Source organism: Staurois parvus, unplaced genomic scaffold, assembly GCF_062004578.1.
Source record: "Staurois parvus isolate SC_StPar_1 unplaced genomic scaffold, SC_StPar_1.0 ptg000286l, whole genome shotgun sequence".
Taxonomy (NCBI): domain Eukaryota; kingdom Metazoa; phylum Chordata; class Amphibia; order Anura; family Ranidae; genus Staurois; species Staurois parvus.
The window spans coordinates 315,098-333,525 of NW_028318082.1; the positions used below are offsets into that span (position 1 = coordinate 315,098).

The 18,428-nt window shown below is 40.8% G+C and overlaps 1 protein-coding gene across 1 annotated transcript in view; it reads left to right on the plus strand.

Moving 5' to 3' along the window:
- Positions 1–18,428, plus strand: part of RNF213 (ring finger protein 213) — a 454,388-nt gene that overhangs the window by 296,444 nt on the left and 139,516 nt on the right. The window contains exons 34-40 of the mRNA XM_089682127.1: positions 212–347; positions 988–1,170; positions 4,404–4,543; positions 5,984–6,138; positions 6,889–7,101; positions 16,374–16,555; positions 18,244–18,364. Coding sequence (XP_089538253.1) covers positions 212–347; positions 988–1,170; positions 4,404–4,543; positions 5,984–6,138; positions 6,889–7,101; positions 16,374–16,555; positions 18,244–18,364 — 1,130 coding nt within the window. The remainder of the gene's footprint in view (positions 1–211; positions 348–987; positions 1,171–4,403; positions 4,544–5,983; positions 6,139–6,888; positions 7,102–16,373; positions 16,556–18,243; positions 18,365–18,428) is intronic.

Genomic DNA, 18,428 nt, shown 5'->3' on the forward strand with positions numbered 1-18,428 from the left:
CCTTGTTTAAGCTATATATTCCATAGATTTTGTGAACAAATCTTGTGGCACAATCAGCAACTGTGCTGGTCCCAGTAGAAATCCTGACTAATGATATGACTAACGAAAAACTCTTGTGAGCAAAAAATTATTTTTAAACAACATGTTGGCGTTTTGTTTTATTTTTATCCTCTTCTATACAGTGACATTTTCATGTTTTTTACACCTGTAGGCTCTTTCTTAAAAATGTTGAAGTGTCGGCTGCATAAATTGCTAAAGGCGCAGGAAGAAAATACATATTTTCCTGAACAATGGGTTATTCGGGAGGCTGCAAATCAAGATGCTCTACAGGAAGCTGGAACTTTCAGGTACCACAAAAATAAAGTGTACCTGAAGCCAATTTTTATACTTTGAAGAGAGTAGGAAAGTTTTTATTGCTGTCTGCATCTCCACCGGGCAGATTCACCATCTCATATTTTCCTGGTGAACTTTGTTAAAGAAGTCTAAAATTTTGAGCTGTCACCAAAACAAGATTAGAGGATAAAAAAATAGCACACTTATGACAGCAAATATGTGACCTGTCTTTAGAGATATCTGCTTTCCAATGTTATTGTGTTTTGAGACAGAAAGTGAAGAAAAATCTCACCAATGGAACAACAAAAATAACTAATAAGAAGAAGTTTTAATTATTTCCTACCTTATTCCAAATAAATGTTTTGACATTAAATACCATTTAAATCCATCTTTCATTGGTGTATGAATCACTTATTCTTAAGGCAAAAGAGTAACTTAGTCCCTTACTTATAGCTGTGTTGATGGCAAAATAATGTTTTATAAATACCGAATAAGGTAATAAGCAATATTTGCTATGCCCCAATGGAGCAAGATGCTATCAGGTTTTCAATAAGCCAGTAGTGTTGATTATTGTATGTTTTTTTTTATGAAAGGTACCAATATGAATGATGCCAAGTTCTTTGTAAAACACAATAAAAATGTTGTATTGTATAGGCAAACTCTTTGGAAACGTGTCCAGGCAGCTGTTACACCACTCTTGTCCCAAATTTTGTCTGTTGTCGATCGCAACGCCAACCTGAACCTCCTTGTGGACCAGCATGTGGAAGACTATGTGAAATGCCTATGGATGCACATTTTCTATGATGAAAATCTTCTGCCTATTTCAGATATCCACAGGTAAACTTTACTACAGCAACTAGATCATTTGTGTGATAATCTTATACTTCAAGAAACCCTGTTACCTTTCCAAGGCAGGGTCTCTTTAATGTACATAATGTGATGTAATACTTCCCTCATACCTGGAAGCAGAGGGCAGCTGTGATGGAGGAAGAAGCTTCAGGGGATCGCTGTGAATGTGAGTAGAACTGGGTGATGGGGTGGGTTTAAGGAAACTCTATCACTTTGGCTTGATTGGGCACAGTGACAGGTTCTCTTTAATGTGGTTCTAAAGCCAAAGCAATTTTTACCCTAGTGCATTCCTTACTGTCCCAGTATTTGTATCACCCCCCCCCCCTTTCCCGCACACACACCTCACTAAATACTCACTGAGCCTCTCTTGACCAAGCGATTTGTTTTTCTGCAGCAACACTGTTGCTCTTCTCACAGAGGGAGCAGTGGGAGCCATTGGTTCCTGCTGCTGTCAGTCAAATCCTTTGAGGAGGGAGCAGAGAGCTGGGCCTATCTATGGTATGTGTGTGCAGCACTTAGCTTGCTATGGGAGCGCACGCAGAAAAGGAGGCGTGGAGAACCCCGGCGGGGGACCCCAGAAGAGGAGGTAAGGTGCCACTACCATTACAGAAAGCAGGAAAGTATTAGATATTTCTATTTCTGGTGAAAAATGTCTTTTTGAACCACCTTAAAGTGGATCTATCATTCAAAAATAACACTTCACATAAATTCATAAGACTTGTCGCACCACGCTATATGTCTGGAATGTCATCAAATTTGTGTCCTTTTAAGGATTTTTTTTATTTTGGAAACAGCCAAAAGTTGCAGGGTGCTAAGTCAGGGGAATAAGGTGATTGGTCAAGTTTTAAATAGAATTTCTAGGCTTGGAACTCACACTACACTTAATGTATCCTATGCAGGAGCTTTGTCGTGGTGGAGAATCTACTTGTCAGGCTAAAGTTCTGATCTTTTCTTCCAGATTCCCGTAACTTTTTCAGAATTTCCAAGTAACAGTGTTGATTGGCTGTTGTACCATGTTCTGTGAACCGTATGGGAAAAAAAACACCAGCATGGTTTTGTACTGAGAACAAGACATGGATTTTGTTTTCCACTGCATGCTCTGCATTTTGTTTCCAGATTCTTGGAAACGCCATGTTTCATCATCAGTTATAGCCCTATCAAACACCTCTGCATTCTTCAAAAGATCGGATAAAATTTAAACACGACTTACTTTCTGATCTTCTGTCAAGATTCGTGGCACCATCTTTCCAGAAATCTTTCTCATCCTCAAATCCTCTGTTAGAATCAACTGCAGTTTCCCTGATCAATTCTTCTGCCATCACTTGCGCACTCAATCTTTAATGTGAGCATATGAGGGTTCAAACTCTGTCCACGTTTGCATCTGTCCTTTGCATTTTTGGGTGCTCTTCTCTTACGTTACCAGGGACATCTTTCCATCCCTCTTTAAACCTCCTATGCCATTCAAAACTTGCTTTCTTCATGGAATGTTAATCATAAGTCTTTTTTTTTTTTTTTTTTTTTTTAACAGAGCTAAAGTTTCATTTGCACTTTTGCCAATTTTCATGCAAAATTTGATGTCAACCACTTCAAGTCCAGACCCTTTCACCCCTACATGTCTGGGCCAATTTTCAGTTTACAGCACTGTGGCACTTTGAATGACAATTGCGTGGTAATGCAACACTGCATCCAAATGACATTTTTATAATTTTTTTTCACACAAATGGAGAATTCTTTTGTTGGTATTTGATCACCACAGAAAATGTTTTTAATTTTTTGCTTAATTTTTAATTTATATTAAATTTATAAAATTTAGCAAACAAATAATCTTTCTTCAATACTCTGTTTGAAAGTTATAGAGTGTACACACTATGGGATATATATATATATGAAAATTGATCAGTTGAGACCCTAAAAGGCCAGATGCTGGTATGACGTATGGCAGTGATCAGGACATTGGTATGAGGTATGGCGGGGATCAGGACTCTGGTATGGGGTATAGCGTTGATCAGGAACCTGGTACGGAGTATGGTGGTGATCAAGACGTTGGTGTGGTTTATGGCGGTGATCCATACACTGGGGTGATCAGGCCGCTGCAATGGGCTATGGCAGTGATCAGGATGCTGGTATGGCATATGGGGTTATCAGGATGCTGTTATGGGGTATAGCGGTGATCAAGGCACTGGTATGGTGTATCAGAGGTTTGAGAAAGGAACTGATTGCTGCTGCGAAATGTGTCACCTAGGTTACCCAAGCCCACGTCTGCTGCGATCCTAGACAGCGGTGGTTCATTGTGGTCTGTCTCCCAGCTCTGCTTAATTTCCACCTTCTAGAGCACCATTGATGCACCTCCAGATCTGCCTGCTGAGGCCTGTTTATTACTACAACTGCTCTACTTGCATCATCCATGTGACTGCGATATTAATGTTTTATTAAAGTGGTTTTTAATACTGCACTAGTGGTGCCCCCTTGTGTTTCTTCTTGTTGCAGCAGAGATCATTTCCAGTCTCTTGGTCAAGCTATCCATCTAGTGCATTATTTGTGTGGACTCTCCCACAATATTGACTCATGTGTATTTATTTAACTGCTTTTTTTTTACTGATCTCCCCTTTTTTAAGTAGACCAGGGTTTGTGCCATATATTTGTATATGTACAGGTACATTTACCTGCATCGTCGCTGCTTCCCATTCGCCGTCTATAGGCAGTGAGCGAACAGGAAGTAGTTAATCCGCTGCTCCAGATTACTGTCGCTCATTTCCTGCCAACAGTGCAATGCACACACATGTTATTTCTTGTACTACTCCATAAAGACTGTTTCAACTGGCCTGCGACCCATCCGAGTTCAAGTTACAAAAGAATGTGCTCGAGTGTGGATGGCTGTGTGACATAGTGCTACACCGCTGACATACTGGAAATTAAATTGTCACCTTGTACATTATTATAGTAAAAAGAGGCCTTTCTCTTTTTTGATATGCTGCACCTGATCTCTCTTATGGGACTTTCAGGGTGTTTTTCATCATTGGAAATTACAGAGTAGTCATTGTTTTCACTTTGTCTGAAAAATTTGCTGTAGGATAAAAGGATGAAGCACAACCACAAAGCAGTATGTATGGCTGTGCTACAGCATATTCTAAAATATAAAATTCAGTGTTGCTTAGACAATTATTTAATCTGTGATTATACCAACGGCTAATTGTTTGCTTGTCTGATGGTTTGTGTTACAGTTCTCAGAATGAAACCGTTCTGGTGAAGAATTACATGAATATCTCTGTATTTGGCGAAAATGGTTTACCTTTCAGCTGGAGGATTAAAGATTATCTGGAAGATATATGGACTCAGGCCCAGCACATAGATAATGCAGAAGGTAATATTCAGCCTATGTATTTCAAACACTAGCTTATACACTAAACCGCTGTACAACCTTTAATACCCACTAAACTGTCATGTAAAATTTTGTCAAAACAACTTAAGTGGCAGCATAAGTAAGTAAATGTTTACAGTATTTCCATTTGTTTCATTCATAAAACCGCTACAGCCATAGTAGGGAGGCACATCTCCTTCATTCATGCCACAGAGAAGAGCCGCTGCTGTCTGTCTGGAAGCAGTGGTCTCTCTGCTGTGTTCCAGCACATCTCTGCTGAGCCAGAACTAGAGCTGTTTGGAGAGCTCTAGCTGTGACTCAGCAGAGGGAATATCTGACCACTGCAGGGAGATCACTGCTATAATGCAGACAGAGCAGCTGGATTAGGTTTTTCTGCTATGACTGTAACTTTTTAAAATATGAAGCAAACAGTAAGACTGTGATCACTTACTGGACAATACTAAAGGACAGGATTGTCTGCAAAGTTATTCACGCAGAACTCTGTTAAATACTACTGTTACTGCAAGGTAAGTATGCATCTGGGGAGGAAGGGGTGTTGTCACTATGGGGTTGGTGGGGGTAAGGGGGTGAAAAATAAGAGCACTTTGTTTGAAAGTGCAATTATCCATTTACGCTGCAACACTCAAGAAGTATGGTTGATATCATGTCACATATTTACAAGTAAAGCCATTACAACTGTTTTAAACTAAATGTTAGAATGAGATTATAGTATACTGCTTTGCTGAAAAAGTATCCCATGCATTTAGTGGTACATTGCAGTGCATTAGCAGCCTTCGTAATGAATGCACTACCTTAAAGTGGAACTGCACTGCATCTGAGCACCACAAACAAAAAATGCTATTTATTTCATTGTTAATATTCAAAGCAAACTCCCACATCCATCCATGTCTCCATGCTTATTTTTATGAGAACTCATTTTGAAAAACACCCCCTGGTATTTCTGACAGTAGCCATCTTGAGTAAGGGCAGATGATTCATTTAGCAACTAGTTCCTGGAGTTCATCAGCATAGGCTGAGCTGAGAAACCTTCCTCCCCTCCTGAAGACTGCTGGGATGTATGACATCATTTGCCTAGGCATGGAAACCAGGAAGTAACTGAAGAAATGTAAAAAAAAAAAAAGTTTTAAATAAGTAAATATAGTATACTTTTCTGTCTATTTACTAATACTAGCATCATAAGGATTAAAAATAGTAATTGTTGATTGAGAGAGTGAAGTTCCGTTTTACTGATCTGCATGTTAACATGCAACAACACACCTGCGTCAAGGTACCCTAACAGTTTGCTCAAGTGTGAATAGGGCCCCACCTGTGTGCTGAACCCTCTTCTTATAGTTGTAAATTGATTTGAGCATCTGCACCTTTCTGTTTCCAAGATGTGTGTATGCCTAAATTTACCAAACCTAACTTTCTGTTTTAATTAAGGTCCTGCATTTAAATTTCTGGAGATCTTCTGTAAAACACCATTGGGAATACATGTTACCTCCCAGGAAGAAAATACGCAACACAACCTTTTCCTGAATTATAAACGAGACTTCATCCTTATGACCATGAGCATATCCTCTGCTGAAAAGTTAAAGGTAGAATTAGTAGTGTTAGTAGTTTAGAAGTGTGTGATATACAGACCTGGATATGTTTCTACAAAACATACACTAAACCCTGGATAAGATACATTATAGGTAATAATTACAGAGTATTACACTAGTGTGCTGATCCCTACTGTGGTAGAGTATAACTACTAAAACATAAGACTAGGACCATTCATTAGAATGTACACTTCACATGAAGTGTGGCACATGTCAGCATCACAGAATTTTGTTACTCACTTTTAATTTAAAAAATAGTAACACTTGCCATAAATTGCAAAATTTAGGTCACTTTCTTCAAGCTTTTGCGGCCTAAATCACATGGTCTCTGACTACCAGTCATTATTGATTCAGTTGTTCACAGTAAAACAAAAGCCTGGCATTTTGCCCTGCATGGACACAGCACAGGTTCAAGTATACAAATTGGCATTAGAAATATGAACTGTTTCTTGAATAGAGCTGCTCCATGCAATTTGGACATTGGTACTAGAGCCATAACTCTATCTGAGGCAATAAAAATGCAACAGAAAAAAGCTATTGTCAGAGTACTTCTGATAAAGTAGAAAATTCCATCACTTCTGGCTGGACGTAAAACAGGCTGACATCAGGCGTTGCTTTATATGGTGAGATATGGATGTGACTAACCGGCAGCACAAGTATATCTTAAGGCAAGAATCATTTTTACATTTTTAAACAAATGTCTTAATTTAGTAACCCAAACTACACATATTATATATGTTATAGATCATGGAGTTTGCTCTGTCTGCCTGTATTGAAGAATTAAGATCCTCCACAAAAGCTAAGGAACCTCTACTTCTACCATGGGTCCATATTGGATATAGTACATTTCAACACAGGCTGCAAAACTTGAACAGGATTTTGGTGGTCAACCCTGCAGTTCTGGATTCCCTCCTTCAGAAGATCAACGATCCAAAGCCAACACTAAGAAATGAGATGGTGAGGATATTGTGTTTACATGAAACTCCTGGTATTCATGCTAGGAGTAATTGTGTTCTGACCATTATAGCACTTTATAAAAACAATACAGAAAGACACTTGAGGCTGAGAATGATGAATCATTTAGGCAACTTCCACCTATAGCAACCAAATAACAAGTTACTTAAAGTATCCCTTTTGCAACTCAAAATTAGAAGAAAAAAGACTACTTGCTGTAGAGCTTTACTCTTGGATAACCAATAACCTTAACCTGAAAAAGCAACCTTTTTTGGGGGGTTGGGGAAGGATTTTTGGTTCAGCCCACCCCCTCCCTCCATTTTTGCAAGGCGAAAATTACGCCAGCCCTGCTCCAGCTCCTGGACATCAGGGAAAAAGATGGGGGGGGGGCGGTTTAAAAGCAAAATTAGCCCCTGGGGGTGAATTTATTTTTTTGAAGTGTATCTAAAAGCATTGTTTAAGCCTTGGATACAGTTGGGAAGGATTTGGAATCTCTAGGGATTCATCTTTTGTATATGACCTGGTGACCATTGTCGTTGGGACTGAAACTGAGGAAAAATCCAAGAGAAATTTTGTGAATTGGGATATTTGTGATAGCTGTCGAAGAGGGGATTTCCTTTCAGTTTGGATAGATTTCATATCATTTTGTTGGGTTTACAGGAATGGAATGAAGGGAGAACTCCCCAGTGAGACACAGATACCAAAAAAACCTGACAGATTTTAACCTTTCCATTCTGTATTCAAAATAATACAGTTTCGAATAGATAAATGGCAGAAAAACTGCGCTTGTTGCTCAGCATCAAACAAAAATCTAAATACAAAACTCCCACATCTGCACTCACAAGCAACACATAATACCAGTGCTGAACCAGAATACAAATACAAATGTTGGGACTGTGTTACTAAATTAAGTGTCTTAGTTACATGTATTCCAATACAAAGGATCATAATGTTATCAAAAATAAATATGATATGTGTACCAACATCATAAATCCAAATACAATAGAAAAATTTTAATTCAAAGAGTGACACCACTACTCCAAAGTGACACAAAAAAAAAAAATTACCAATTATTAAATCAATAAGCATAGATCCTGCTGGAAGTCCAACACCTATATGCAAATATACAAATGAAACAAGTAGTTATGTGTAGGCGGTTTCCACCACCATTGCAATTTTTTTCAAATGTTTCCACTTGTGAATGACAATAAGCAGCCTTGTGAATTTTTAACACCACCATCAATTGCAGCCTCTTACCAAGGGATAAGACTTGTAACAGCATGCTATCAGTAGTCATCTATCACCTGCCTTGAAACCATATGGGATCTCACAGCAACAGGTTGTTCATTGGCACTTCAGGAATTCCTTAGTACATCAGCAGGGATTCACTGTTTGCACCTCCACTCCACCATGTACATTAAGCCATGTAAGAGATAAGCAAACAAGTTAGTATAGGGCTTAGAATGGGGGTGGGAGCAGATTTAAGTTTAGATTTGACTGGACTTCTACTTTAACCGCTTCCCGTCCGCCCTATAGCAGAAATACTGGCACAGGATGGCACTGGTGTGCAAAATCAGGTATGTGTATATATATATATATATATATATATATATATATATATATATATATATGTGTGTGATTTTGCATTTCCAGGTAGGGGGTGCGCACAGCCATCCACAGCCATCCAAAGCAGTGTGCTTACAGTTAAGCACATGGACACAGCCCCTAGTAAAACACTCCCAGCACATAGTTAACCCTTCGACCACTCCTCATGTTATTCCCTTCCTGCCCAGTGTCATTAGTACAGTGTCAATGCTTTTTTTTTTTTTTTTTTTTTTAGCACTGATCCCCCCCAGTGTCAGAATATGTGCCTCAGTACCGCTATAAGTTGCTGATTGCCACCATTGCTATTAAAAATAAAATGCAAAAATCCCAGTATATATACCGCAATTTGTAAACGCTATAATTTTCCACATTAACCAATTAATTTACATGTATTGGGATTTTTTTTTTTTGTTCCAATAATATTTTATTGAAAAAGAAAGTCGTAACAACAGTAATGATCAGTGTACATCTCTTAGAAGACATTGCAAAGTAAGCATAAAGCAATATATGATCAAAAGATCCAACGTCAATACACAGATTCAGTATGTTATACAGGATAACAATCTCATACCATGGATCCAAAAGGAAATATCTGTCTTGTGTGGCATTGTGCATATGTGGTAGGGGGAACTGTGTACTACATCATGTGTGGCAAGCTATCAAAACCCTTATGATAAATTGATGCACATGTCTTCAGTGATGCATAGCAATCACTCAGTGGAGTAAATATAACGCAAGTTTCCGTATAAAGAAAAGAAGTTAGTTACCTGAGAGTGGGAGGTAAGTTGTAAGCAGTGAGATGGTACTGAAAAAGTGGAGGACGGCAAAAGAAAATAGAGTACAGAGGAGGAAAGGAGGAGTAAGGGGAGAGTAGAGAAAAAAAGGGGGGGTGATGTGGGTAAGGGTATATTTAGGGGATATGTAAAGTAGGAAATATGACAATGGGGGAGGGTGTTGCGGGAACGGGAGCTAGGGATGGCAAGGAGATCTACAGTCCGGCAAGGCAGGGCCCAATAATGTTGGTACCCCACCTGCTTTAATCTGTCCCAGAACTAAAGTGGAGGTACAGAGAATACATTCAGTGGCCTCTATACTGGCAAGGGAGTCCGTAGCAGAGGGGTGTATTAATATAGAAAAGGCATTCAGGATGTGGCTTTTGTCAGTTGACGGAACCGGTCAGTTGATTTGAAGTGGGCCCAGCATGCCCATATTTAGAGAATTTTGAAGGGGTATCATTAGCAATGTGTATCAGTTCTTCCATTTCTTCAATATTACCCAGTCTAGTTAGCCATTCAGATAGAGAAGGAGTGTGGGTTGAATTCCAGTGGACTGGTATGCAGCGTTTGGCTGCATTGACCATATTCATCACTAGCGATTTGCAATACATTTTGGCAAGAATGGAGGAATGGTGTAAGAGGAGTTGTGCCGGGGTGTAGTCCAACGTGACCAGTATGATTGAATTAGCAGACACGACCACCAGAGGTGTAGAAGTGTACCTGGTTCCTTGTTACATCTCTAACATAGGTTGGTTGTCTCCGAGTGGAATCTGTGTGGGGGTCCTATACCAACGTGACAGGATTTTGTAACAGTTTTCCTGGGTCGTGACGTTAATGGAGCATTTATGTGCGGTAGCAAAAATGGTTTCCCATTGGTCTCGGGAAAGAGATCTTAATCTAGATCTTTCTAAAGACAGACAAATTTTATTGGAGTCTGAAGAAATATCAACATAGAGTAATTACTTGAGATATCACGTGTTGTTGTGGTGAGGAACGAGAACAGATGGATTGAAAGGGGGTCAATGAGCGAGAAACGGACTGGGAGCTATCTATGGCCCGGAGAAAGTGGCAAATTTGAGCATAGGTCCAAAAAGGAAGGGACAAGGAATTCATTTGGGAAGAGAGAGTTGCATAATTGAGGAGACGTCCAGCTCTGAAAAATTTAGATGCTCGGATTCGTGGGTGTGGCCAAGAGTTTGCCAAGAATTGTTGAGACATTCCAGGAGGGAATTCTGGGTTCAGGCAGATTGGTGTCATAAGTCCCGGTATTGGAAGAGAGAGCGACTTTAGACTCCACTTCCCAGAAACTATGCAAGGTGGGGCTAATAAGAGGATGTTGTCGAAGTGATGTTGGTAAGTATTTGGGGGAGATCCACGGCACTGAGTCCAAAGATAGCGAAGTGAAGGAGGCCTCAAGCTTGACCCAATCCTTAAGACGTGCGTGTATATTCCAGTCCACAATCCTAGCTAGATGACAGGCCCTATAATAACTGCACAAATCAGAGAGTCCAATTCCAGCCTTCAATTTGGGCAGGATTAGTTGTGAGTATCGTATTTGTGGACGGCGTGTGGACCACAAGAAGGAAGTACAGGCTTGTCGGTAAGTAGCGAAGAATGTCAGAGGTAGTTTGATGGGGATGGTTTGGAGGATATAAAAAAAGAGTGGCAAAACATTCATTTTTAGAAAAGCTGTGCGTCCGAACCAGGATAAGTGCGATTTGTCCCATTTACATAAATTGTTTTGGATAACACGAAGTACAGGTAAAAAATTTTTAGAATACAGGTCACTCAAGGTGGCAGGTATTTGGCTGCCAAGGCAGGCGAGGGAGTCAGACTGCCACTTAAATGGGAAATTCGTCTGGTATTGAGTCACTGGGTGTGCGGAGAGTGAAATGTTAAACACATTGGATTTTGTGAAGTTTATCTTGAGGTTAGGTAAAGAGTGAAATAGTTCAAAGTCTTGCAGCAGATTGAGGAGAGTGACAAGTGGCTCTGTGAGGAAAAGGAGAATATCGTCGGTAAAAGCCAATAGCTTATAGGTAAGATTATTAGAGACCGTGATACCCTTTATATCCTTATTAGCCCAATTCTTCCCCAGATATAGGTTTTTCTAACTCAGTACCCAACAAACTGAAATACGTCTTGGACAATATTTTTGAAGGAAATACCTGATCATGTGCTTTCTAGTAAGCGGGGCCGCATTCATATGTGTCTGAGCAGGTAGGTTATATAAGTAATAACTTTCAAACTGGGCTGCTATATCCTCCATTTTAGAAAAGACTGTACCTTGAGTGTTTTGGATATGGTGTATCGTTAGGTCTGCTTTTTTGGATTGAAGGCTTTAGCCAGATATCTACCACTTTTGTTACCTTGTGTATAGAAAAATGTATTGCATAGTACAAATTTACGTTTCACCTTACGGCCTAGTTCTTCTAATAAAAGAATTCTAGCCTGGGTGAGATCATGATATGTTTGTTGTGCATGTGACTGTGTCGATTCTAGTAGTTTGATTCGGTTTATAAGTTCTAGGGTCCTAGCTTGACGCCTTTTTTTTTTTAATTGCCGCGGCCATTGCTAAGAGGGTACCTCTGATAACGCATTAGAGGGCCTCCCATTGTGTCATGGGAGTAACTTCTGGTGTGTCATTTTCTGTAAAGAAGGCATGAATACAGGAATAAATTTCATCTGTTTGGCATTTGTCAGTGAGAAGGGATGAGTCGAGTCGCCAGATTTTCGTGTAAAGAATAGACTCGGAGAAGGTCAGGGTGAATGAAACAGGGTGGTGATCTGAAAGAAACATGGGTTCTATCGTGGCATTGCGGAGAAGAGGGAGGTCTTTTTGAAATAGAAAGAGGTTATCAATACGTGAATATCTATTGTGAGGTGCAGAAAAAAAGGTGTAATCCTTAACCGTCGGATGTAACATCCACCACGTGTCGTGTAGGAGGAGATCTTGTAATTGAAATTTAATTTGTCGCAGAGCTTTGTATGTTGCCCGATGAAGGGTCTAAGATGAAGCCCAATGAAGGGTCTAAGATTGGGTTTAGGGCTAAGTTGAAGTCCCCACCTAGTACTAGCATACCAGAATGCAAGCCAGATGGAAGCTGGACAATGTTGCGGAAAATCTTTCCTGGGCGACATTTGAGCTATAAATATTTGCCATTGTTACTTGACGTCCATGGAGGGAACCTTTAAGAAAGATATAACGTCCATCCACATCCAACAGTGTGTCAGTGGTGTGCCATTTTAACTTTTTGGAAATAAGGATAGAAACCCCTTTTGTTTTGGAGGATGCATTTGTGGTATGGGCAACTGTAGGGTAATGTAGATTGGAAAGCTTGGGTAAAGAATCTGTACGAAAGTGTGTCTCCTGAAGAAAGATAATATCTGCTTTGAGACTACGCATAGATGTCAATATTTGAGAGCGCTTTTCAGGAACATTTAGGCCTTTTGACATTCAGGGAAACCATTTTTACGGTGGCCGGACAATCTACTGGCGTATGTGATGCCATAGCTACTCTCTTTGTAAAGACTATTGTAGAGGAAAATTGTATGCCCCCCAGAGGTGTGAATAGAAGGGATAGTTTCCCAGAGGACTGTGCACACTAATAAAAGGGTGCAGGAGGTTTCTGGGGAGGGTGTGGATGAGTGGGAAGGGAGACTGAGGAAAAAGGAAGAGAAAAAAAAAAAGGGTGGGGGAGGGGTAGAGAATGAAAGGAGCTGAAGAAGTAGAAGAAGAGCTAGTAATCCATGGAGCAAGTGTAGACCAGCTGACTTGCTCTAAAGAGTATATCAAGTCCGGAGGGAATCAGTTTGGCTGGGTGGAGATGTGGTAGGTGGCGGCCGAGAACGTTGATACATCCCTAGCTCACAGAGGTCTAGTATATTGCTCAATTAGAGTATCTAGCAGGTGGGATATTATGTGAGTCGTGCGGGAGGTTAAGACAAGTCTGCGTTAATATAACTATACACACATAGACAGATATTCCATTACATTGTATTCTCTTATTGCAATCATTTTCTAGAGTGTGGGTCAGCTTCGTAACGTACCATAGGTGGAAGTTAAAAATCACTAACAAAACATCTCTCCCCCATTGATGGGAGTATGTGTATCAAAGGGTCAAACCAAGGCAATTATTCCCCGTATCCGAGAGTCAGGAGCGGGAATAGAGTGAATGAGTTGCCACACCTGTCACGGGGGGTGGGGGAGATTTTTAAACAATATGTGGTTCGCGGAATGTTAGAATCATTTGAAAGGCATTAACGACCAGGAATCATACATTAGATAACAAGTAAACCATTCAACATATACCAAATACCTAATAAAGGTAAGGTACTGAAAATGTGTGACCAGACAAGTAGGCAGGCTCAAGTGTCCTGAGGGCAGAAAAAAAAGAGGTTAGGTAAAAGTGCAAGGCCCCATACATGAGGTAGACAGGTATGTGCAAGCTAGCTGCTAAAACAATAGGTCAGTAGCACCGATTTCTGTTGCTCAAATATGTTGCCACATCATCTTTGAGAGACTGGTGAAGAGAGGAGAGGTATAATGGAAAATGGGAAAAAGGGGGGGAGGGGCAAAGTACAAGGGGAAAATAGGTAAGGAGCAGGAGGGAAATCATAGTTAGGACCACATCCCCTGTGCTTAGTTGTGGATATACGATGTGGAAAGAGGACAGGTCAGCAGTTTAGCATATTGAACATGCATATTTAGCTGGACATGAAGAGGAATCTGCATGTTATGGTATCCTATATTGTTGGAATAAAAACATACACTAAATTAAGACACGAGTTTACCAGATAAAGTGGTTAGGATGGTGGTAACTGAGTCCACGGTAGGGAGGAGGCGACAATAAGCACTGTGACGTTATGAACATACCTGTTTAAACAGGTCTTGAAAAGGAGGGCCAGGAAAGCAAGTGTATGTACACTCTGATGGGCAGTTCCATTGGGCAGTTCCGTTGATGTGAGCAGTTGAGGATGGAAGCTGTCAGTATCTGTGACACAAGTTTGAAGAGGGGAGTAGCAGGGGTTTATGCATGGGGGAGATGAATCACTGTACCCAGGAGAACTGTGCTTGATTAGGTCAGTCAATGTGTCGTGCCTTTCAGTGCGCCGGAGAAGCCAGGAGACTATCCCCTCCTTTTGCTCCATGCATAGAAGGTGATGGAGAAGAAGGTGGCGTCATTCTGCGCCTACAGTTTTTGGTGGTTACTGTTGATCCCATGGTTGCCTTGATAGGCCGAGGATGGTAGTGACGGCAGGTGTAAGGAGCTGTACCAGTCTGGTACTTCAATGAGGGGTATGTCTAGCTGATCGCAGAACTGGCGCAGGTCCTCAGGTACGCGTAGGTTAGTGGTGCAGCCCATATGTGAGGCAGAGAAACAGAATGGGAATTCCATCTAAATGTGATGTTTCTGGAGCGTAGTAAATCTAGGAGAGGTCGGAGGTCCCTCCGATGTTGTAATGTGATATGAGATAAGTCCTGATAGATTTGGATTTCTGTGCCATTGAATGTAATGTGGTTGCGGTCACGAGCCCTCTGTAATATCTCTTTTTTAAGTTGGAAGCTGACCAGGCAGCAGATTACATCCCTGGGAGGATCTGTGTCCCTGCTCCTGGGCCTCAGCGCGCGATGTAGGCATTCATATTCTATGGGAGATTCCAGGGGTTTCTCCAAAAGGTCATTAAACACAGCAAGAACAACATATGGTAGCTGGTTAGGTTCAACAATCTCAGGGAACCCTCTCACCCTCAAATTATGTCTGCGTCCATGACTATCTAAGTCTTCCAGATGTCTATGCAATTCACGGATATGTAGGGCATGAGAAGATGTCGTTTGCTGTACTCTGTGTATAGCAGTGTCATGGCGGGCCACAATTTCCTCTACATCTTCAAGCCATGTAGCAACCACTTGTATATCTAAGCGAAGGTCTGAGATGGCAGCTGAGATTGTGTATTTAATGTCTGTAGCGATTGTGTGAAGGTCGTACATAGTTAGTGGCTTACCAGGATGTGGATCAGAGGAGGGAGATCGTGCATGCCTAACTGCTGTCGGGCTCGTGCTGGCAGGGCGGGGAGAGTGGGATGCAGAATAACTCCGGTTTATTGCAGCTCAGCTGTGTGCTCGGGTCTCGCGGTGAGTGGGATTGGGTGGAGGAGGCATTCGCCATTGATTTCCCCATCTCGCCGCGAGCGCTCCTCTGCTTCTAGTTCGCACAAGGACCTCTGTGAGCAGGAGCTCCTCTAGCAGGCGACCATTCCAGGCCGGGACCAGACCATGCCCCCATCGGAATTTTTATAGCAAAGACATGTAGCAGAATATATTTTGGCATAAATTTATATAAAAAACGCACAAGTGATCAAATACCACCGAAAGAAAGCTCTATTTGTGGGGAAAAAGAGGCCATAAATTTTATTTGGGTGCAGCGTTGCATGACCACGCAATTGTCAAAGTAAAGCAGCGCCGTATTGCAAAAAATGGCTTGGTCAAGGGGGGTAAAGCCTCAGGAGGGCAAGTGGTTAAAAACCCATGTTGCTTTTTCCTAAGAACTGCAGTCTGACTCTGACTATTGTGCTGCTGACACAGGCCAGCATTCACATTCCTAAGTACACCGATAGAGGTCTGCTGTATTTATGAAAAAAGTTGCTGCGTGAATGTCTCAAGTGGTCACAATAACTCACAAATGGTCGTTAGCTCCATATAGTGGCAATAATGCAGTATTTTCTTGAATTATTTAATTCTTTTAAATAAATAGGCCCAATATTAAAAGTAAAAACAAAAAATCCCTGACTTCATAACAAGTAAAAACAAAAAAAACAGACTTTTATTGATTCTGAATGTTTTTAGCGGTTTTATCAAATTACAATATCTCAAAATTTTGCTCCTTTTTCCAGGTTCTTGACCTCTATGCTGCTATTGCTTGCCTAGAATCATTGAAAGACAGTATGCTGCGTTCAGACCCTCAAGAATGGATGCGACAAGTTAAAAACATACAAGTGCCCATTGAACTGACCTGTTCAGGAGGATATTTACAGGAACGGGGTGCATGGTGCAAAACAGGAATCAGACAGATCAGGTAACCTGAGAGACTGCATAACAATAAATGCAATTTGTTAAAGCTAAGCTAAGGTAGATATAAAAGACACACATTAAAGGATAAGTTCACCTTTTCTAATGTGTTACATGTTACAACCATATTCATGGTGTAACATGTTATGAACGGACCGGCCCCTGTTGTGACAGCTAGCTTTGTCCTCCCTGTTAGCTGTCACAATTGTAAAAAAAAAAACTTGGCCGTGCGAGGCTCCGCCTGCCATCCATGTCACTCATTCACAGTATTATGTGAATGAGAACACTACAAGTTCCGACAGCCTTTTGCAGCTGTCGGCTTGTAGTTCTCAATGAAGTACCACGGCACTGTTGAGCGCCGTGGTAGTTCATTGAGTCTTCCTGTCAGTAGGCATCTGCTTGCCCGTAGAGGATTTACAGGCACAAAGATACACTGACAGGTCTGTGATGAAGACCTTTATGGCACCAGCGATCTGCTGATCACTGGTTGCAATGCTTTACAGGCTCCAGAAACAAAAAATAAATGCAAATACCTGCAAAAAAAAGTGCATTTATTATTTTTGTAAAACGGTGAACTTTATCCTTTAATGCAGTTTTTACTTCACTATTGCTTGATTATTTTTAAAGCTCAACTCAAGGATTGAGTCCCCTCCCCAAAGTATGTATTCGATGTTATATTTTCCTCAAACACCATTAAAAAGTTTTTACAAGCTGTGCATGGCAGCCAATCCATTTCTAACTTCACCTTATTCAGTTAAGCTTTGACAATAAAACCCGGAAGCTGATTGGATTCTCTGCAGAGCTGCACCGGATTTTGCACACTCCAGATTTATTAAATCAAACCCAGTGTGTCAAGACCTGCTGGTTTTGCAGTTTCACTGTTTGTTGTATTCTTATGAGGTCTTATGGGATGCTTAACTAATTGGTAGCTAGGTGTCAGTTTAGGTCTGCAGAGCTGTTTTTAAAATTCTAAATTGTGGACATTTGTCTTTTTACCAATGTATTAAGAAAATGCCATCTGAATTAAAACTTCATCTTACTTCTATATTTAATGTACCAACGTGATGATTCCTTTGGACCCAAATGTTGTTTCTGGATGGTGACAGCTGGTTACATGGTTGGTGACAGCGTACTGGTGTAATATTTGATCACTGCCTACAACCTGTAGCAGCCTTTCTGCGCAGCACCCTCTGAAAATTGTATCAGCTTTTCCAAGCATCAGCATTTCCTACGTGGTAATGTCCTGAGACTCAGGGGAGTACAAAGGACTCAGTGGAAGACAGGGAATTTAATGAATGCTGTATTTCTGGCTTTATTGCACTGACCTCGCACAGCTACTTCGTATGGGTTATTTACATTTTGCAAGGGGACAGGATAGGGACGTGTAAGTGTATTGGCAACCAGGGCACCCTTATTGTGGTAATTACAAATGCAAAAATACTTTTATAGACAAAGTTGGAGTTCCAGTTTAAATGTAAGCAGTGAAAGTACCTGAATTTGACTTGATAGCAGATTCTTGTTCAGGGAGGGTGAGCAGCACAAAGAGTCAATAAGGTGTGTTACTGTGAAATGCATATGTTGATATTCCAAGGTTGCAGCATGTGGGGTATTATAATAAAATACATTCCACAATTGTCTGCAAAGGTGTGTCACTGTTTTAATAAAAATATACATATATCCATCGTTTTTCTTCAGAGTTCTCTGGAACTGTGTATTTTCAATGGCACTTTTTATGGAACATCTCCTGGTGGAAGAAAATCTTCGGGATGAAAATATGCAGGGATTAATAAGAGGCAATACACACTTCCTTGGACGGGTGAGTGAACAAGTGTAGTGTGCCATCATCGATCAACTTTAATTCTGTGCTCTGAATCCCACTC